The sequence below is a fragment of the Patagioenas fasciata genome, chromosome 7 (genome assembly GCF_037038585.1).
Source record: "Patagioenas fasciata isolate bPatFas1 chromosome 7, bPatFas1.hap1, whole genome shotgun sequence".
Lineage (NCBI taxonomy): Eukaryota > Metazoa > Chordata > Aves > Columbiformes > Columbidae > Patagioenas > Patagioenas fasciata.
This window is the reverse complement of record NC_092526.1, coordinates 25,203,826-25,226,195: the sequence shown is the minus strand read 5'-3', so window position 1 is coordinate 25,226,195 and position 22,370 is coordinate 25,203,826. Positions and strand designations below refer to the sequence as shown.

The 22,370-nt window shown below is 34.6% G+C and overlaps 1 protein-coding gene across 7 annotated transcripts in view; it reads left to right on the top strand.

Moving 5' to 3' along the window:
• The window catches only part of CCDC141 (coiled-coil domain containing 141), a 73,942-nt gene that overhangs the window by 33,028 nt on the left and 18,544 nt on the right, over positions 1-22,370 (top strand). For 6 of the 7 annotated variants that reach the window (XM_065840379.2, XM_065840376.2, XM_065840374.2 and 3 more), the window contains 13 exons: positions 1,431-1,603; positions 2,759-2,900; positions 4,685-4,804; positions 5,458-5,649; positions 6,625-6,801; positions 8,326-8,505; positions 9,366-9,491; positions 10,121-10,309; positions 10,623-10,802; positions 11,848-11,997; positions 17,704-17,844; positions 19,460-19,654; positions 21,300-21,483. In XM_065840379.2, the coding sequence (XP_065696451.1) occupies positions 1,431-1,603; positions 2,759-2,900; positions 4,685-4,804; positions 5,458-5,649; positions 6,625-6,801; positions 8,326-8,505; positions 9,366-9,491; positions 10,121-10,309; positions 10,623-10,802; positions 11,848-11,997; positions 17,704-17,844; positions 19,460-19,654; positions 21,300-21,483 (2,149 nt within the window). Of the gene's footprint in view, positions 1-1,430; positions 1,604-2,758; positions 2,901-4,684; positions 4,805-5,457; positions 5,650-6,624; positions 6,802-8,325; positions 8,506-9,365; positions 9,492-10,120; positions 10,310-10,622; positions 10,803-11,847; positions 11,998-17,703; positions 17,845-19,459; positions 19,655-20,655; positions 20,812-21,299; positions 21,484-22,370 lie in introns of those variants that run through there. The other variant, XM_071811145.1, reaches the window with a different exon arrangement.

The following is a 22,370-nucleotide window of genomic DNA, read 5'->3' as shown; positions in this document are numbered from 1 at the left end:
GTTGCATGTAGATGTGGTGCTTTCCTCATACTCTGTTGTCTATGCCATAATATGCTTATGCTATAAAATATATACACATATGCTCGTTCTTTAAAAGAGTCTAAGATTTTAAGATAAGAGTAGAAGTCTGGCTTTGTGTGCATTTGTTTTAATGTCAAATTGGTTGAGCCCTTTAAAGTCTGAGTTTCAGGCCTGATATTGCTATTCTAAGCAGAATAGGAAAGGTATAGAACTACCAGTGATGGCAGTGGCTGCCGTGGAAAAAGTCAATCCAAATAATATCTTGCTGTTATCAGGCTTCCTACTTGCAACTGAAATTGAGGATGAGGAAAACAAGTCTTTGCTTATGGTAGCAGCCTTAATTGATCAAAGCAGCAAAAGCACTGAGAATGCAGGCAATGCAACTCGGTAACATTGCCTATCACCCTTGAAGATGCAGGCTGATGAACACGCAAGGCACTCAGATGTTTAGGAAGTAAAGTTGCAGGGAAGACATAATTCGATTCCCCTCCTCCATCCTGGTTCTCTTCTAAATAGTCTCCCATCCAGTTGCCATTCTACTCATGTTGCTCTTTGATAAATGTAACAATGCTTTATAGCAAGACTCAAAATAAGTACTTATATTTGCTGCCTACCTACTGTATATGCTAACTAGTAACACTTAGAGTGGCTGAGTGGTCAGCTCTTTCTGAAATGCTTACAAATCCATAGTCATTCTTGAACACTTCTAACTTACCTGTGACTCTTTAATATTCTTAAGTATGACCCTGAAGACCAGAATTCATTATACAGGGTGTTTCAAAAAGATGGAACCAATTTCAAAGCTATAGTGTACAGAACAAATTACCCCAAATAAACAAACTTCGCTCAGTTCTTGAATTCACGTGAATGGCCTCTATTTACAGAAACAAAATCTTTGAGGTTCACTGCCACTTGAATAAGAAGCTTCTGCTTGCACTAAAGGAAATCATAATAGGCATAACAAAATCAAAGCTACATATGTGCGAAATCAAAGCCTACCTTTTAAATAAAAATATATGTAATTGTAATTTACTTGTTGGATATACACTTGATATGTTTAAAACATGTAAAAGCAGAATAAATAAAGCTTTGAGGGCTGATGTGCTGTATCACTTTTGTTATTTTGGTTCTGCTTCAGCTGAACATATTGAGTAGTTTTAAATTTGAAGAGTAATAATGATTTTGCATGCCCTTATGTTAACTTCTGTTGCGTTATACCTGTGTTCTTCCGTGTCCTGCAAAGTCAATATCAAGCCCTAAATTAAAATATTGCTTTTCATTTGTGAAGTAATGTCAATTATTAAGTGTCTACCGAGCATATATTTATGTAAAAGAATGTGCTTGCACACTTTAAATAGGAAAATTGACAACAAATGCTTTTTTGTTTCTTTTTTTTTTTTTTTTTTCAGGTACTTGATGGTATTGAAGGTATTGAGAATTACCTTAAAATATTTAATTCTGAAAGCTTACATTTGCCTAGCTTGACAATGAAGTTTGAAGAATTACAGGAAGCAATTAAAGTTTGCACAGTGACTACCTTGCAAAAGGGACAAACTCTAGTTAAAAAAGCAGATTCTCACAGGTATTCCCTCAATTTTTGCATATCTGCTCCATTTCTCCGTATCTACATGTTGCTTTATAACTAACCTAGTTAGAATGGGACTGCATTTAGAGTCAGTGTAGGTAGGTGTGCATCTAAATGACCTGGAACTCAAAGTTTCTGCCATACTTACCTGTTGATATTTACACAAAGCAATCTCCTTAACAAAACCATTTAAGAATGCTACATGCTACTTTTAAGAGTGATGTCAAACAATGGAATTGATGTTAGGGCAGTGTTCAGAAAAAATGGTTCAGTTAACATTTTGGAAAACTAAATGTATGTAAATAAAAATCAAAATATGAATGGCTATAATACTCCCTGCTTCCCAATGTAATCCTCTTAGATCTTTTTGAAATAAAACAGAAATCGTTTTGGGAACACACTTAGCTGGCTTTACAGCTATTGTTACTGCTTCAGTATGTCTTTAATTTTAATTAAATTGAAAGCAAAGGGTTTTTCCTCAGTGAAACTTTGATTCCTAAACCAGCCGTAATGCCAGAATGTATGCTGCTGTTCTCTAGGACTTGATGCTCTGCTAGACATTACCTCAACAGAAGCAGATATTGTGTTTCAAATTATGTCTGCACAGCATTGATCAGTGCTAGGAATGCCAAAGACCTTGATACAATGAATCCCTAAAGCAACATCTTAGCATCTTAGGATGTATGTGATATTCTTTTCTCAGCTACTGTAGAAACTGAAATATTTGAACGTCTAAAGAAAACATTCTTTTTTTTAAAGTAGAAGTGATATGCCATATATTTTCACTTTTTTTAGGCTGTTCCATTAGTGGTTCTAGTCTTTAGATAGAAGTCAGAATAATTTGTGAAATGAGTTATTTCTCAGTGAATCAAGCTCTCTGGAACATGGATCTAACTTACGCACTGGTAAAAAATTATTTGTTTGGAAATGTCATTCCTGTGTTCTACTTGTTATCAATTTTGTCTAGATTAATTTTAATATTTCTCTTAGTTGTGTTTCTTTTAAGGGTCACAGTTTAAAACACCTAAGTTATTTATACAAATCAACAGAAAAGCTGGTGGTTTGTTTTTGATTTTGTTTGTTTTTAATCATTATCATCCTGATTGTTGATCAAAAATGAGAAATAACAACAGTTCTGCTTTTCCATTTTAGCTCTTGGGTGACGGGAATTCAGAACATGATGGAATATGTTCAAAGAAAAGTAGATCAATTCATCAGACAGCATCCAGATTATAAAGAACTTACTTTGAAGAAACAGCAATGGACTGCCACACTTGAAGAGCATCTAAATAAGGTGCATCATAACGCCTTATTCTAAATGCATTCATGAACAGCACCTTGCATTTCCGTGATTTAGCTATGTGAATTTTAAAGTAGTTTCAAATAATAACAAAGAACATATTGTTTTGTTAGAGAGCACACAGTTGTAGTTAGAATGTTGAATGCTGTTATCAGCATAAATGAAAACATTTTACCATCTTCAGTAAAGCATGGATTTACTTAGATAATGAGCCTTTATGATCTTTTTGGAAAACAAGTGAGCAATCGGGACTGTGACCTGCATGCAGGTTTCGTATACCATTTCTATTATTTCTGTTTTATTTGGCTGAAGATAAAAACAGAAGTGTGGCAAAACCGAGGGTTAATTAGCATGGTGACTGTGAACCGCAGCAAATTTTCAGTAAAGCTAAAGGAGAGAAGGTTCTGTTTGCTTTAAGAATTCCCTTTATTCATTAAGATACGGGTGCATCAAGGACATTATAGCCTTCTTTAAGCTGTTGAATGTTCTGTAGTACTGCACACATTTTTAATAACTTCTCAGAGATGGAGTGGGCACATGACTCCTAAATAAGGTTCCATGTGTGAATTCAAATTACAAAGATATTATTTTAACTAGGTTCATGTTAAGGAAAACCCAGAGCATAGACCAAAAAAGTAAATAAAATTAAATAACTGAATAACTGTTTGTAATCTGATATTTTATCATATTTGCATGTTGTTTGTAACAAACTACTCTGAATCAAATAGGAAGACAATTTACCATAAACTGGTCCCTTTGCATACAATTTATGTAGAAGAGACCTCGTGATATTAGAACACAGTGAAAATATTGTTGAGTTTAGCTGAAAATAAGACTTGCTGACAGCTGCTATTGTTCTTGTAGAAGTGGTGTCATCAGCATATTGTGAATCTTAAGATAAAACTTCAATTATGAAGGTAATTTTTGCTCAAAATTTAGACTCCAATTTTGACATATCATTTCATTCTACAGTTTGTTCTAATCACTTTGTTCCTAGACTTGCACTAGAGAACATTTTGAATATACGAGTCATAATACATGATCTTTCTCTACAGTGAACAGTGCTTATTGTTATTTTCCTACCAAGAAAACACTTTTCATTCCAACCTTTTGCTAATGCAGAGTATCTCAAAGAGTCTGGTGCTAAATTCAGCTGCCCCAAGCTTCATTTTATAAAGTTTGAACCTCAATCAGCAGCCGCTTTTTAAAATATATGATATATGTGAATTCACATATCTAATAATAACTACATATACTATGGCTGGTATCGGCTTCCTCTGCTCTTCATAATCTATTCTGTTATCATCATGCCTATATAATGTTTTGCAGTGAAAATGGAGTTGTGTACATATATCTGCATAAAAATAGGTCTCTTGTCAGGGAAGCTTTAAATATACTTTTTGAAAAAAGCAACAGAGCATAATAAAAGTATTTCTGCCAAGGTTATAATATCTAGATTATAGTGGAGTTGTGCCTTATTGAAATAACAAGCCTGGGATACTTGAGATAAAGGAAAGTACTGTCGACAAAAAGAGAGCAAACAGGAATTGGTTTTCTCAAGTTCTGACCATACCCATTAGGATTTTTTTAAGATAAATAGTAGAATTTTCTTCCTTTTTATTTTCATTCCTGAATTTCTCTGATTGTACAAAGTACCTAATCTAAACACCAACAGACAAATGTCATTTCACTTTTTTCTATTCAAAGTGATGTTTTATACTGTTTTTGTACTGTCTGTTTGTATAAATTAACTATAAAAATAATGCTTTCAAATAAAGGTATCGCAGTGGATTAAAAAAGTCACGCAGGTGCTTGCAGTTCGTGTGGACATCGGCTCATGTTTATCTGAGTCAGAAAGAGTTTTGAATGAGCACCTTGAACTGGCTAAACAAACACAGGTAAAAAAAAAATGGCAGCTTTAGTCATGTTAAACACTTTTAGAAACAAATGCATGCTGTGTGTAATTCTAAATAAGATGAGAAGCTGAGTTTCTTCTGTATTCTTGGAAAGAAAATAGGTCTGTAGTTTAGTTTAAAACTGTAGATACCACAAGTCAGTCCTTTTCACATCATTGGTTATCCCTGTTATCTCTATCTCATGTTTTTTGTTTCTACCTCAAGATCCCAGTATCAGCCCTTGACAGGAAGACTCTTCAAAGGTGCATTGCTACTGCTACCTAAGGCACCAAGTTTAAAAATTGTCTAGATAGTCAGAGGCACAGAAAACTCTTCTTGTGGTTTATAATGCCAAATAAAAGGGATGAATCAGAAAAAAAAATAAAGAAAAAAAATAGTTTCCAGGTGGAGAAACTTTGCAGGGGGCTGTGAAGTTGCCATCAAATATCCATTAGTCACTTTGGGAATGCAGCCGAGGTATGAAAACACTGCAGCACTCATCACAGAGGAGGCTGGTTTTAAGTCACATCCATGACCTTCAAGTAATTGAATTACATGTAAGAAAGCAATACTAGTGATAATTAGCAATGTGATATCAATATTCATAAGTCCTTTTCAGTCATTATACATATTGTTCTATGCTTGTACCCTCAAAGGAAACTTCAGATGAACTGGAAGCAGCTGAGAGAATCATCAAAGATATGGAAGAGTTTGAACCTGAGCAAGTGGCAACTTTTTCAGGCAGAACTGACTTCCTGAATGAAGAACTGAAAAAGATTGAAAAAAATATTAGTTCAAAACTAGAAATTCTAGAAATGTATGTGGCCTTTTTAAAGTCAGCTGTGGAGGTATAGATTACGTATTTATTCTCAGACTAGACTGTGAAAATCTTACAAGTGAAAAATGTGCTTTTAAGTAGCCAAGACAAATCCTGTAGATGCTGTGCCATGGAAGCACTGCAAGTCTTCATAAGGTCCTTTATACTTTAGGAGATCCGTTCCACCAGAGCAAGCAGCCCTCATCATCGAACTTACATCATCATAGTGACTAGTATAGTACAGATTTTCTGCTGATCTAAATCACCATTATAGGAATTGAATTTTTACTTTTTATCCTACACACATGTGCTCTCTCACTAAATACATGATAAAAATGCTTATGTTTGTGTACCATGACTCTTAAATTTACTGGTTTTACTTCATATAATTTTAAAGTATTTCACATAGTATGTTGATTATAGATGTTTATCATATTATAATATGTATAATATATAGATATTCATCACTGTCTTGCACTACTTCCACTGAAATGCTAATTCATCAGAAGGTTTTTAAAAATTAAATATAAACCAGCTCTGGCTGAAATCATAATCAGTTCAATACCAACATAATTTTGGTAACTGCCCAGGGCAGTTAATTTTTATTTTTCATGTAAAGCTTGTTTTGAGATTCTACAACACTGTTGTTCTTTTGTATCTAGAAATAAATCGAGGATGGAATAGAACCTATCAGATAATTTCAGTTACTTCAAATTAAACAGATCTGTGAAAAATACTTGCATTGATACACTGGTATATAATATCTGTGTAATTATATGTGACAGAAGCAAAACAAATTGCTGCTGCCTGTCTTCTTGTCATTGACCAGTTTACAGATTATTTAAAACTTTATCATTTAGTATTTGTATAGATTTTAGGGAGGATGATAGATCTTAAAACCTGGAAAAGATTCAGAAGCTGCTATTCACTTTTATTACATCTGTATGCCTTCTGATTTATAGCAACTTCTGTGTTTTTTAAATGCTTATTTTATGTCTTTCTGTAGATGAATGATGACATTCAGAATCTGAAGGAATTCTATCAGTCAGAACCACTACAAACAAACGGGGAGGCTGAAAATAACATTGCAATGCAGAAAGCCAATACACAATGGCAAAAGGCTATAAAGAAGATATTTTTCACTGAAAATCTGGGTTGCAATTTTCTTAATTTAGTAAATATGGTGAGTATCATCTGATAAACCTTATTGAATATTTAATGTTTGCCTGTGGTGAGGTCTAATCCTAGTTCTGTGACTGGATTGTGATTTCTCCGTTGCCAGTTTTAGAGGAACTGATGCTGCTATATACTCTTAAAATATGAAAGTATTATTTGAGTGCTAATGACATTTAAGTAATACAAAAAGTTTTATGATTAACAATGACAAAGTCCTTAATAAATGATCTGGTACATGCGTACAAATATAATACATGCATATACCCATTTTGTTCATATGGAGAGTATTCTATGTGCAAGTATTGATTTTATTTTACTTCCTCTAAGAGGCAGTCTTTACTAATTGAGTGTTTGAAGTTCTAAAGAAATGGGTGCTAGAGCTACTTCCTTACAGATAATCTTTCCTTGTGTCTTTACGTTCTGTTGTGGGTTCAGCTTCACTGCCTAAGCATCTCTATCTAATTTTCCAGCATCCATTGACAAAGTGATTGTTTTGGGATATGCAGTCATTCCCTCAGTCACTCCTAAAGTGATCCCCATTAATGTAGACAGCCTGGATACACAGCTGTTCGTTCTGTTTTTATAGGACAGACTAGGGAGTGGGTACATTAGGGCGAGAAGGGGGAACTTGTGTTGATAACACCCAGCAGCATGCAAGAGGAGCTAGAAAAACCTACTTAGGGAAAGTGGTCAAGCAGTTTGCATGGGCTAAAGTGTGTGCTGTCTCAGCTGGATGCAGCCAGGCACACATAAAAGAGTCAGTGTAACCGTAAACTGAATATTTGTGAATGTGAAGTGCACTCCAGTCATTTAAAGTCCTAACGGATCTTCAGATATTGTCTCTCAAAAGACCTGGAAATGTGTTGCCACCTGGTTTTCTGCTATGCTGTTCCCATTATGTTATAATGTAGTAGCTTTTAAATATCTGGAAGATACAGATCATATGGATAACCTATGAAAACAACTTTTCTTAAAAGAAAAACTTTGAATTGGAGAAAGCAGAAACAGTCTTACCCAGTTTTCTGTTATTTCTGATACAGCCTCTGTTAAAAAGAAGAAAAAGACACCAGATGTTTAAATGCTGAACACCTTATTCCTCTCATGCTTCAGTGCTGCTTTGATTATCAGCACAAAGCAGTGATCTTTTCTTCATCCACTTCACTTTCCAGTTAGTGTTTCCCAAAAGGCCATGTTGGGTAGTTCTGTCTATTCAGAAATGACTTTATTCTGTAGAAACATTAAACAGCCATCAGATGGCAATAGTTATTAGTGACCTGTTCTAGGTTTTAAACTTTACCATTAGCCGCATCTTCAGTATACAAATTCTGTTGGATTTGTGTAATTCTAAGAGAATAGTGTATTTTCAAAGAGAACATTTTGTTTAAGGACATCTAGAGTACCAGAAATTTTCAAAGAAGTTATGCTAGAATAGTTGCTGTTTATGAAGCTTTGTTGAGACTTTAATGTTATGAGGGTTTAATTGTAATTTATAAAAAACATATGTGAAAAAAAGTGTCTGTTTATTTTCCAGGTAAATGAGAGCTTAGTATTAAAAGCAGAAAAATCTGTACAAGTAACAGAAGATATCATTGCTAATCTGAGTAAAGAAAAGAACGAGCTGACCAATCTTTGGGCAATCTGGAATTTTAAAATTACTCAAGTAAAACCTGTCAAGCAACAGTGCCAGATCTTTAAAGAACAACTGAAAAATGTAAGTAAAGTAGCCAAGGAAGAAAGGTAAACATTTCTAGATTGTTGTTAGTTTGTCTGTGACCCTCTCATCAACTATTACAGGTACCATTTAAGAGAGAGAGAAATGATTACTAAGATACTTCTCCATAGTCTGTTCTGCCATTCAGATTATCATCAAGAAACATGAAATGTTGTTTATCTTTTTCCCCTTATTCAAATATACAGAAGTCCCCACTTCAGATTTCAAGTTTTAATCAAACCCATATTCTATACCAGCAGTGCTTTAGATTTTGTGGCATTCTTTTAGGGGTTATTTTGGGGGGGTGGTGGTGGTTTGTTTTTGTTCTGTTTTTCGTTCATGTTTGTTTGGTGTGTTGTGTTTTGATTGGTTTTGTGGTTTTGTTTGTTTGTTGGGGTTTTTTTTTAGCACAGTTTTGTTGTGAAGAACTACTAAACTAAACAGTACCCCAGTGTTTACTAAACTCAAGTCCAATCATGTTCATAAAGAGGATTGAAACCTTCTTGGCAAGGGACAGTGTGCAGTGTTCCTTAAAAGCAACACTAGTCAGGACACTAGCAGAAAGAGAGGTTTGTAGCTGCTGTTTGTCTAGTGCAACTTACCGCTAAATCACAACATCTCTTATCACAGAAAAAACCACTGTGTGTGGGTCCTCTGATCTCAATGTCTGAATTGTTTTTGCATGCTGTCTTAAAGATTTCCTATCACCCTTGTCACTCAGAGAGTTTGAGACAGAGGTTTTACTGACATTTGGGTGTCTGGCTTGGGGAAGGTTCTTGTTACAAATTTGGATTTGAGTTTAAATGTATTTTTAAAATTATTTAATGCAAATAGAAACACTGAACCATTTTATCTTTTAGACTACTCATGGATTAGAGATTCTTCAAGATGCACTCCAGCTTGCAGCAACAATTGACCTTGGAAGTGACCCTTTTATTGTTTTGGAACTACAAAAAAAGCTTAACCAAATGAAACCACAGTATCAGGTGAGAAACCAAGCTAGAGAAATGCATGATGGATCCAAAGCTCTTTTTGATACAGTAAAGATTCACATTCATGTTGACCCCAGAAAGAGTGTCTGAGATCACAGTGTTTTTATGTCTTGTATTACTTTTCCAGAAGGAAGATTTTGTCTGTGTTTATAAGGTTAAAGGAGGAGACGTTTTACTTTCTGTATCCAGAGAATGTCTTGTGTGGTGTTAGCTGTACATTGAAGTGACACACAAGCACTGGGGTGGTGGAAGTACAAGGAGAGTATCAGCTTCATGCTGTGGAGTTAGAGCTGGTCAGAGGCTGAGGTCTGTCATGCTGAGCTTCCTACCTCCTCTGAATACTGTTTCTGAGTTCTAGCAATTCAATCTGCCATTCACCTACAAGTTGGTTTGATTAGTTTTGATCGAAAACTGTTTCTGGGTGATACTTGAGATTCATGTCTAGCAAAAAGTACAGTATGTGGAGAGAGTTCTAAAGAGCATGACATTGATTTTTCCCCAAGGCAATTTACCATTGTGAAGTTGTTATTTCAACAAATGTAAGGGAAATCTTGCAAATATCTTTCCGTAGTTTGAGTAGCTGCTTTTTCTTTCTTTTTTTTTTTTTTTTTTTTTTTTGCCAGCAACTGAATGCTGAGCTTGAGTACCTTACAAAGTTATTAGAATTGCCAAGTCAGAAAGGATTTCCTGTGAAAGAGAATTCTGAGACAATGAGTAAGCTTACTCATTTCCATCAAATGGTAAAGGACACAATGACAGCATATGATGAGATTTTCAACAAGACAGTCAAATTCCATCACATTAAAAAAGAAGTGAGTATAATATTTCAAAATGTACCTTCTTCCTGTTGCAGTTAAACTCTTTTTGGGTTTGGTACCTGTCAGTCTTTCTCTGCCCCTATTCCTCTCACTCCAACATTAATCTACCTGTTCATCAGAACTAAAATTTTTGATCTAAAAGTGCAGGAAATTTGGAGAATTTAATATTCAGGTCTGAACCCAAATTTCATTACTTAAACCCACGTCCACAAAGTCTAGGGTAATACATTATGAATAAGGAATGAATTATAAACTTCCTTTCATGTTAGTTTAAATACACACTGGTTTTCATCTGAATATATTCCAGCTGGAATGTCTGTCAAAATCAGGAGAACTGGATATTCCTGAAGTATGTGAGAACCATGAAAATATACACCATGCTAGAGCCTACCTTGTGAATGCTCAGGAGAAACATGCACATATCAGACAGCTCTATAAACTGCTTATTACCCAGGGAGTGGATATCTTGTCTGCAGTGCAGCAACATGTGAGTAGAACTAGAATGATCTGTGAAATCAAGGATAAACACAAAAGAAGATTATTGGAGATACCTGACTGACTTTTAGATGTATGACAATGTATTAATACTCTGGAAAAATAAGTACAGACCTTTAAGTTCCTTTTTAAAAACGGCAAAACATAAAATGTAAAACAGTTGATAATTTTTAGATTTCTGCTTTTAGACTTTGCAACCATACAGCCATACAATTAAATGAAACACCCAGAAATGATCAGACTTAATTTTCAGTAGTTACTCACATTACAAATTGCTTTTGCTAATAGAAAAGAAAAATTAATTTTTTGAAATCCTGTTTTAATTTTGTAATGGTCTGTGAACAGATTTTACTCTGGAAAGCATTGAAATATATTTGAAATAGAGAGGAAACTAATCTTAAAATATCGTTCACTGGGGAAAAGAACCATTGCCTTTCTGTTCTCTAGTATTTTTTGTTCAGTTCAAGGCCCTGTTGTGATTTCTTGAATGCCACATCTCTATTTTAGACTCCTGCTACTTTGTAAAGGTTGTTTTGTGTATTTATTCTCCTATAAAGAAAGGATAACAAAAGAACTATAAAGAAATATAATAAGGGTGTTACCCTATCAGTGGATTCCAGACTGATTTGCATGGCAGAACTTACATAATTTTGGAAAGGAGTTATTTATTCAGAGCAGGATTGTTATTGCCCTGTATGCATCTACTGGGGAGAAAGCAAGACTCTCCCTTATGACCTGCCTAGATTATCTGCTCTTCATACTCCATAAGTGATAGAGAGCAGAAAGGAGCTAATCTCCAGGTGGTAAAGGAGTAAAGCAGGTCACTTTCTCTTTGCTCAGAGTAGACACCATGCGCGAGTTCTGACTTTGACCCAAAACTGCTTCTCAGACTGCTGGTGATTGTGCTATGTACTTGATCTCATTACTTTAGAGGTTTAATAGTTTAGTTTAGCCCATTGTACCTGGCTACACATGTTCTGCCTCAAAATGATTACATTTCCTGATTTTCATAAGTTGGTTATCTATTCCCTGTTTAGAATTGCTTGAATGTTTCTGTAAAGTATCTGAAACAAGAACTTGCTAGATTAGAGTGTGAAAGCATTAACTGGAGTTCCAAAGCCGATAAGCATGAGGAAGAACTGTCACAGCATTTCCAGCACTGCACTACTCAAGAGGAGATAAATGAGGTAAATGAGATAAATCCTGACAAGTAAAATGACCGTTGAGAGGGCTGTTGTGTTTTGTTATACATTACTGTTTACCATTCCCCTTGATGTATCATACATATACAGAAAAGTTGATTTTCATTTTACCAGCAATCGTGGATCCAATCAGCAGCAATATTAATCTATGGTCCATACCTCCACAGTTCAGGATTATATCAAATTGTTGGGCTGGCAATAAACTGCTTTCACTCTATGAAGAGGACTGGAAATAGAGCAGCTATGTTTTCTTTGGCTTTCAGCTCTGTCAGGTTCATCTGAAATACATGAGTCTTCAGATTTCTTTCTTACACAGATAAAGTTTCAAGTAAAAGTAGAATTTACATATATTGCTGTTCTAAGACTATTAGAAGGAACTTTCAGTCTTCTAATGAAAAGTTCAGAGTAATTTAGTACTTAATATTTTCTCAGAAACCCAAGATATGATGCTTAAAAAAACTGCTAGAAGAAAAGGAAATGTTCTTTGATACAAGATATTAGAATTTAATACTGTGGAATATGTTTAGGAAATAATAATACTTAGGAAAAATTACTTCATTAATATTATTATAAATTTAGCATCTTGGTTGGCCAAATACAAGTCCACTCACAACTTAGCAGGTTGAATTGGATAGATGTCTCAGAAAAAAATACTTTAGAAAAACATTCCATAGATTTAATTTTCTCAGAGCGGTTCCTTATAATAAGAGACTGATGGTCTTTACACTTGAAGTTCTGTAGACTGCACTTCTGTGCATCCATGAAGTACAGAAACTGGATTCCTACCTGGAAGGATTTCACACTACAGTTTCCTGTATTGTGAAGCATAGGCAGTGAAAACACAGGACACTGAGAATTATATGTTCTTATTTTATCTTTCACTTAGTAAATCTACACCTGAATAAAGAAAGACTGTATTTTCTCAAAATCCCCAAAAGAGAGGTGACTGATATTTCTGTCCCAACTCTTTAATGAGAAAATTATTTGTTTTTTCTTTTCTTTTACAAAATTTTTGTGCATGTTTGTGAAAAATATCCATTTTCACAAAAAGGTATTTTGAAATTGAAAGAACATGTGCATCAAAAAAGGGGGTTTTTGAACCTCAGTTACAGTTCTAGTACCTTGCCAGTTATAAGCTGAGTGTGTTTCACCTTCTGATCTTCTGTGCAAATTCTTGGCCGATGGTAGTGGGAACAGCAGGTGGTGGTACAGGAGAAGCACTCTGGCAGAGGGAACCATGATGTAAAAGAGAATGAAAACATCAAGTACAAGAAGTCCCATTATGCTTTCCAGTGGCACAGTAGAATCCGTGTATTTGAGGTTCGAACTAAAGAATTCTAGGTTTTTAATGAAAGCCCCTCAAATTTGCTGAAGAAAAGGAAACATTCACTGAGCATCCTGTAAGTCTGGCCATATTCAAAGACACAAATAAATCTGTTTTTCCTTTCCTTTGATTCTGGCATTATATAATGAGTGCAGGAGAATGTGACTCCTTTCTAAGAATTATTTTTTTCCATTTTTATTATTTGTTAGACTTCCAGTGAGAGCAGGAAATAGAGGAAAAATCAGTTGTCTGTCTCTCTCAAATTTAAGTGAAAAGTGTCAGTGACACGTGTCACTCACCACATGCACTATATTGCCAAATGTAATGTTTTAGCTTCTCATAGTTAATGGACACCTTCTGCAAAATAATTGCATAGCACAGTTTCAATTACGGTGTTTATTATTGTTGGGGTTTGGGATTTTCATTGTTTTCATTTTGAATTGGGAAAGTCATGTTGGCTGGTTGAGTTAAAACTGTCATCCTCAAACCTGATTGAATTTGAATGTAAACTAGCTGAAATACACTAATTTGGTGTGTGAATACCTTTTTCTTTAGATTCCTTTTCTGTTAAAGATTAGCATAGAATATTTTTCCTAAACAAATACTTGGCTAATGTACCTGTATATGCATTAATCCACTGCCATTTTTCTTCATTTTTTTTTCATTAGGTATTTATAACTAATTCAGTTTAGGGATCAAAACCAGACACTGAACCACTTCAATAATGTTAAAGTATTCACTTCAGTATTTTAAATTCTGTAAGTTTTAACATCAGAAATTAGTCTGAGTATAGCCAGTATATAGTCTGAAATAACAATTTCTTTACCATCTACTATGTCTAAGCAAATCTTTCATGTGGCAGCAGCAGCTGTTCATAGCTGTCACACAGTAAACAGCTGACCAGACAATTTAGTTGTGATTTACCAGTGTACTGAGCAAACTTAATAGTTGACTCAAAATATTTGGAATTCTGCTGAAAATACTTAAATTAATTTACATTTAATGTGGTGGATTGAAGGGTGTAAATGAAGCATGTGAGACAGGACTTTGGTGATTAGGACTCACTAGTGTTTGAAAATATCATACTTGGAGGACTTGGCTAGTTCCCTTTATGTGTTACACGTTAGTGCTTGTATAAGAAGCAAGCAAACAAATACTTGAATTTAGAGCCAAGGATACATAGCATGAGTTTTGAAGCAGTCTTGGAGAACAGAAGAGTAAAATGCATGCCTTTTGTATGCCTTCTCTAATGTAAAAACAATTTGCAAAGACCAAAAAAAAGAATATATGCCCGCTGCATCTTTGAAAGGTATCAGGAAAGCGCATATGACCTTTGAGATCTGAATTTGCCACTTTGGGCTTGGGGAGCAGTCTCCAAAGAGCCGCAACTCAGCTGCGTTACACTGCATTCATTTGCGATAAAGCCACAGGTAACTGTAGCTTAATATTATACTGAATCCATTCATGGAATTATAAGTGACAGAGTGATTTACGTAAGATAACTTTTGCAATTAAAAGCTTTTTTTTTAAGTGATCGCTTTAAAAATAACGTTTATGCAAGTATGCACAAATCTTTCAATAGAAGAGTAGCACAGATCCTGCTGTAGGTTCTCAGCTCTCCCGAATCATCTCACTTCTTTCCTCTTCATCATATCATTATTTATACACTTATGGAAACATATGACTGAAAATGTGGATTCTAACCATAGAGTGTAATGAGCTGCCTCTGTTCACAAGTCAGTAGGAACTGATAATTCTTAGCACATTTCTCACATTGTAATTTATTTTGATTGTGGTCCCAGAATTAATGTTATCATTAATGATTTGAACACCACCATTCCTTTCTTCCCACTTTCTGGCTGGCTCTTTTTTCATCTTTGTCACTTCAAAAATCTGTTTTCAGCAACCTTCTCCCATGGGATATTTTGATTATTAGTGCTATTAAAAGTTTTATTTATGAATGAAAAGGGAAGATTGAGTGGCTAACACTGAAGTACCTCCTAGAGTGGTTCACATAGGAATCAAAGCATCAACAAAAACAAAACAAAAAAAATGTTTAAAGCAGCTTCATAACTTGCTTTTTCCATTTACTTTATAGATGTGTGATGAATTGGAGCAATTGGCACCTAAAGCCCTCTTCTCTACTATCATTCTCCACCCATGACAGGCCAGCTATAGTTAGGAACAGCTGCCTGATTAATGGCTATGACACAATGGCCAAGTTACAAAGTCCCACTAAACTCATGGGCTGAAGTCACAAAAGCATATTAGGGTGTTTAGTTCCTTTAGTATTTCTCATTTAATTTTGCAGAAAATAGTGGAAAACAGAGATATTTAAAAACTGGCAGCGATATATCATCTTTGGTACAGTTGCTGATGATGAATTGTGTACATGTACTCTGAGGGGATGATGTTCAAGTCTGAGCTGAATCTGGTTTTTCCACTGAGGCTAAAAGAGAAGAGTGACAGCAGCTGCAGACCTTTGACACATGAGCCGTCATATCTGAAACAAGGCGATCTAATTTCACATACTGCTATGAGGAGAGCCTCTGGCCTTATACATGATCACTAGCATATGCATGTGCATAAGCCAGTTAAATAAACTAAAATAAACTCTTGCTCACCTCTTCTTTTCCTCAAAATTAAACCAGTAAGTAAGGCTCTTATGTTCTGAAGACAAAATATTGTTCTGCAGAGGTGGTTTTATTAACTGAGGGCTTTTAGATAGATTTTATTGTTCTGTGTACTTAGGTGGGATGAAGAGCTTAAACTAATTAGAGATCACAGTGCTGGTGACAGAATTCCCTTCCTTTCCATTACACTGAGTGAACACCATCTGTCTATTCACCGCTGAAATAATGTGACAACATCCCACTAGATAAAATGAAAATGAAAAATATATCCCTTGATGAATTAACATTAGTATGTAATAACAAGGATTGATTGCTAGATGTTCCAATAACAGTAGCTGCAAAATGAGCATTCGTTACTCCCTGGATTCTTTGGTAGGGGGGTAGGGTAAAGTCTGTAGGACTTTTTAATACTAAAAAGTTAATACTAAAAATACTAAAAGTTAACAAAATATCAAATTGTGGATGTGATCTGAACTTATCAACACTGATCAAGTTACGTTCTTTTCATTTGTGTGTCTGGAGAAGCAAACTGCAAAGCATTAGAACTGCTCCATTTCTTTTATATCGGTTCCTTTAGATAAATATCATTTCACATAACTTATTCTACGTTCTCCTAAAAGCAAAAGATTGTCAACACAAAGGATGCGAAGTTCTCAAAAAAAAAAAAAAAAAAAAACCCAGTTATTTTTATATACTTGAATTTCAGATTTTATGAATTAATTACACATCATTTGAAAATGTGACCATGGAATCACAGTGTAATCAAAACAGTTCATTTTATAAGGTACCAGAAGCATATTTTAAGCAGGTTTTTTACTTGTCTGGTTCTTGCATGTGTTGCTTAAAGGCATTCAAAAGTAACTGTAATATCTAAAAGGATTTTTTTGCATTTATAAATAAACTAGAAAATTACACAGCTTTCAGAGAAAAAAAAAATGAAAAATAAAATTTTATACCTAAAAAAGTTTCCTTTAAAGTTAATTTAGCTGAGTATGTTTGATATGCTTATTTATATAACATTGCCAATGCAAAGAATGACATATGTTTTATTAAGGGCACACTTTTAAGAGGACATTAAAGCAAACAGGGAGTTGACATTGGGAAAAAAAAATATAAGGAAAGAATATAACAACCCTATATTATAACTAGTTCCTACAGTACATAAACACCAGGTTTTTAAAATTCTGTTGATCATAAATGACTCTTCTTTTTGATGTGTATTAAAGTCATTCTAGTAAATTGGCAATGCATACGATTCATGTGTATATATGGAAGTGTAGCATCCTAGAGCTTCATCAGTGTAATTTTTGTCATTCTGAATTTTTAAAATATTTCGAAGATTAAAAAAATATGTAACTATATTTTAAGTAGCCAAAGAGTTTTAGAGTAAATTTAATATAACTGAATTTAATAGCAGTTATCTCAGCTGATATAAATCTGAAAAGTCTTGAAAGGTAAAGATGCTTCAAAATCAGAGCTACTGGTTCATTTTAATTATTATCATTACAGGAATCATTTTGCCTAATGATGAGTTTGCTGCACCAAGTCAATCCTAACTGGTAGTAATACTCTCATATGGCATCAAATCCATCTAGCTATAGTTAGGTGAGGCTTTTTTTGGGTATCTGTTAGGCAGAATCTCTCTACTACCGTACCGTCTGTTAAACAGCTCTTGATAAAACTTGACGTGTGCTCATTTCTTTTTCGCTAACATATGTGCTTACTCTGTTTCAGCTCAGAGAATCATTTAAGGATCTCAAAAAGAAATTCAACAATTTGAAATTTAACTATACAAAGAAAACTGAAAAAGCTCGAAATTTGAAAGTACTTAAAATACAGATTCAGCATGTTGATACATATGCAGAGAAAATACAGGTAATATTAGAAATGTTAGTCTTAGTGAACGTTTCACTGATTGAATTGCTGTGGCCTGTGCCAAGCAGAACAGAGGAGAGGTAAAATGTATTTTGAGCTCACCCATTCTTTGCCTTCACCAGAAACTCTTCTTCCAAAGCCTTCAATGACCTTTTTAGTTGCCAGTCATAACTAGCACTTTTTGTTTCACTTGCCCTGCCAGTCTCTCCCTTCACAAAGTTTTTACTTGAAATTTTCAGTAGCTTCTATGATTCTATTTTTGCTCTTTCTTTTGATGTCATTGACAATTCCTTTTACAGCCTTTTTTCTTTATTTCGTGGCAATTTTATCTGCTAATGCAAATGCAAATCGCAGAATCACTGAGGCTGGAGGAAACTTCTGGAGACCATCTGGTTGAAATGCCATCCCCAGAGCAGGGTCCATTACAGAAGGTTGCTCTGTGTCATGTCCAGTTGGGTTTTGAATATCTCCAGGGATGGAGACTTCACAACCTCTGTCAGAAAGCTGTTCTGTCCTCAGAGTAAAAAGAGTGGGGTTTGTTTTGTTTTGTGTTTTCTTAAACAGAATTTCCTGTGCTTTGGTTTGGGTTCGTTACCCCCTGTCTTTTCACCAGACACCACTGAGATGCATCTGGCTCTGTTTTCTTTACTCACTCCCATCATATTTTTATACACAGTGGTAAGATCCACCTTGGACCTTCTCTTCTCCAGGCTAAAAAAAAAATCCCAGCTCTCTCTGTCCTTGTATAAAGCACACTCAGTCATCTTCGTGGTACCTTGCTGGGTTTGCTCCGGTATGTCCAGAAATTTCTTGTACTGGGGACACAAAACTCCAGGTGTAGCCTCACTAGTGCTATGTAGAAGGGAATAATCCCCTCCTATGACCCACTGACAAGACTCTTCCTAGCAGTGTATACTCCTACAAGTTTATGTGTGGACAGTTTGTTAAATACTTTCCTGTTTTAAACCAACTTCTTCCTTCCCAGACAAAAATCAAGGATCCGTCTTTTTGCATCACTTGTAAAACAGTTGGCACAATAAAGTATTGGTAACTGGGAAGACCTGTGTTACCAAGATATAAAGTATATTAATGCATATATGTACATAATCTTATCTTAAAACTTACAGGTCATGTTTATATCAGATATCATAAAGTACTAGTATGAATGCTAATTCCTCCTGGCCTTTGGGGTTACTCTAGATTATCACTAATGTTGCTTATTTCAGATCCTTAAACAATATGTTAATATCCTAAGAGATAAATAACTGTGGTGCTTAAATTGACTTGTATTTACTCAGACTCTAAAGACTTAGTAGTATTTTTTTCCATTGCAGATTGAATGGAAGTTCCTATGTTTCATTACTACATATATTTTCTTATTTTAAGCTGAAAAATATAACTGAATTTCACCTTTCATAAATGTAGTTTACATTGATTTTAATCAGTGTTGTACAGGCACCCCAGTTTCCTTTGATTTTTCTTTGATTTCTTGTAATTTTTAAAATACATGACAAGAAATATATTTGTGTGGCTTTTCCCATGTTTTTTATTTTTTATTTCTAAAAATAAAACATTTTTGTTGCAGTGTTTAACATTGCTACCTTTTTTAAAACAGATTCTTAAAAAGAAGATGAATAATTTAGAGAAGAAAGTCGTTGGCTCTGTAGCAAAGGAACCTAATGCTAAAGTTAGAGTCCTCTTGGAGTCAATCAGTGACTTACAAAAACAGCTGAATGACTTTAGCAGAGTTGTGGAGGATTACAAGCAAAATCTGGATCTTGTGGAGCATCTGCAACAGATGATGGAAGAGGTATTAGTAAACTCCAGATCCTCACTGTGGCGGTAGTAATGATCCAGGGCTGGGTTAGATAAAAGTGCTTGTAACTACTTCAGGCAAAATCTGTGGCTTCCAAAAGTAATAGACTGGTAAAAATCTGTATTTTCTTCTATTTTTTTCTTTGTAACTTTGTGGAGAAAGGGGCGGGGCGGGGAGAACCATAATGTGACAACATTCTTGTGCTGCTATGCACACAACTGGGGCCTCCACCTCCCTATGACTTTCATAGTGATTCAGCATATCAGTGATCATACTCATGAACTCGTTTTATCAAAGTATATTCTGAGGCAACACAGAAAGTGCTACAGGGACCTCTTTGATAGCTGTAAAACCACAAGAGCCAGGTTATCACAATATCCACTGTGTTTGGCGTCAGGAAGAGCTGTTTATGTGGGTTGTAATTCTGGAACTGAAATGTAAAATATTTAGTTCCTTAAAAGCAGTATGTGGATTTTTTGTTTGTTTTGGTTTTGGCTTTGTGTATGTGTGTGGTGGTGATGGTGGTGTTTTAATAGACTTAATTGTTAAGCACTTTTTTTTCTGAACTGCAGTCTCTTTTTGGAGAATTCTGTGACTTTATTTTAATGTGTCTAAGGACTACCTCACCCATTGTAATTTTTAAAAGTAAATAAAACTTGTAACAGTATTTTTCCTCTCACTACAGTGTATCAGTGCCTCTGCTGTGAAGCAAGCAGATTCCTGTCATCATTGTTTATTTTTAGAAGTAATACTGTTCATATCTCCAAAGTGATCTAAATGCATGACAAATTTTCTTAATGATGGATCACAATACTAAAGTTTGGTTTAAAAAGATGTTTTTAATGTCCAGTGATCAATGTGTAATTTTAAATATTGCTAGCAAAGCGATTTGTTACAATTTCTTGTTAATTTACATTTTTATTCTTCCCCTTTGAGGGAATTAAATTATTTCCTAGAGCTAGAATTTAAGATTTTTTTTTTTTTTTTTTACTCAGTGCAAAGTATCACCTTTTACTCAACAGTTACTTTCAGTGAACAGGCACAGTCTTAAATACAGACTTTATTGGCAGTTAAAAATGGTGATTATTAGCTGCTTGCTGTAGTGAATGCAATATGGATGATACTGAGGGTACACCAGATTCTATCCTCCTGTGAGTATTGTTAACCAAAAATGTTTATTAAGGATTTGTTCTAAAGTCCATTCTTATCAGCAGAATGCCTCCTGGCAACTTAAACAGTTGCTGAGACCAAAGCTCCTGTTTGCTAGTAGCCCAAATATAAGTAACCTTGCTGTTCTTGCAGAGGTATAGCTGTGGGCATGATATGAAGTTCGTGAAATTAGTCAGTTGATATACAAGGTGGAAAGAATTCAGAACTAAAATATATGTTTGCAGCACTGTTAGTTAATAACCTCACCATGCTTGTAAGATTGGAATGGATGTAGTGTTTAAAGAAAATATAACAGTCATTAATATTTGAATCAGTATTGCTGATGAACAAATTTTTTCAGGTTAAATTAAAATCAGAAAATTTAAGACAGACTCTATGCCACTGATTTTGGAAAGTGTAAGAATAGTCCAGTCTATTCTACAAAACTGTTGATGATAATTCATTATAATGTAGTGTTTTTTTCCCTCAGTGTCAATTTTGGTTCGAAGATGTGAGTGCAACAGTAATTAGAGTTGGCAATTATTCTGCAGAATGCAAAACAAGAGAAGCAATAGAAACTCTCTACAAGCAATTCAATAAGTTTATTGAGCCTGCAATGCCTCAACAAGAAGAAAAAATGCAGCAGATTACAGACCTTGCTAAGCAGTTATATGGTGAGGAGCTGTCTGGTAATGTACTGAGGGGGGAAAAATACAGTAATATAGGACAGGAGGAAGCAGATTTCTAGATTTATTAATTTAATAAGAAAATCCCATGAAGTTTAAAAAACAAATGTTTTAAAGTATTGGCTGGAGGAGGTGAAGGATTTCAAACAAATATGAAAGTACTCAACAGTCTGGCAGTTACTTGGTTTTCTGTATACAATCTGAGTTCACCTTCAAATCAAAGTGTGAATGTCATGGTAATATATATGAGCATGGAATTAAGACTTCATGGCTTATGCTATCTCATAACAGGCAATTCTTTGAAGTCAGTATACTACAGTGATATACGTCAGTGCTGAGTGAATTTTTACAATAACACTGTGAATAACTAGTGGTAATTGATTGCCAACATCTGTAGGTATTTTATTAGCAAAAATCTAGATTGTTATATAAATACTATATTTGCAATTGTATTGATTTGGAACATTGTTGACCAAAGAGGTTGGTCAAACTTCGGGTTTTGTTTTTTTTTTTCTCCCACTTATAATGGTTATATACTTGTTGAAGTTATCCAAAGATGACCATCCAAAAGTGCAAGGATACAGAATCAAACTGTGCTTTTAAATTCCTCTAAGTTAGTGTTGAAAAGTCTATTTAGAGAGCACAGATAGCTTTTGTTTTTCTTCTCTCTCTCTGTTTTTTTTTATTTTTAACCTTCTCTTAACATTCCTGTTTGTAGGAAAGGAGCTGACAGAATGGAGTCTTGACATCAGCTGATTAAGAACACTGGCAGAAAGAAACTGTTTTGTGTTTTTTTAAGTCATTACATAGGAGAAAGCTTCTCCATCCTACCTTTCTTTTGTATTTTTTATAATAGGAATCTAAGTGCCTTCTAG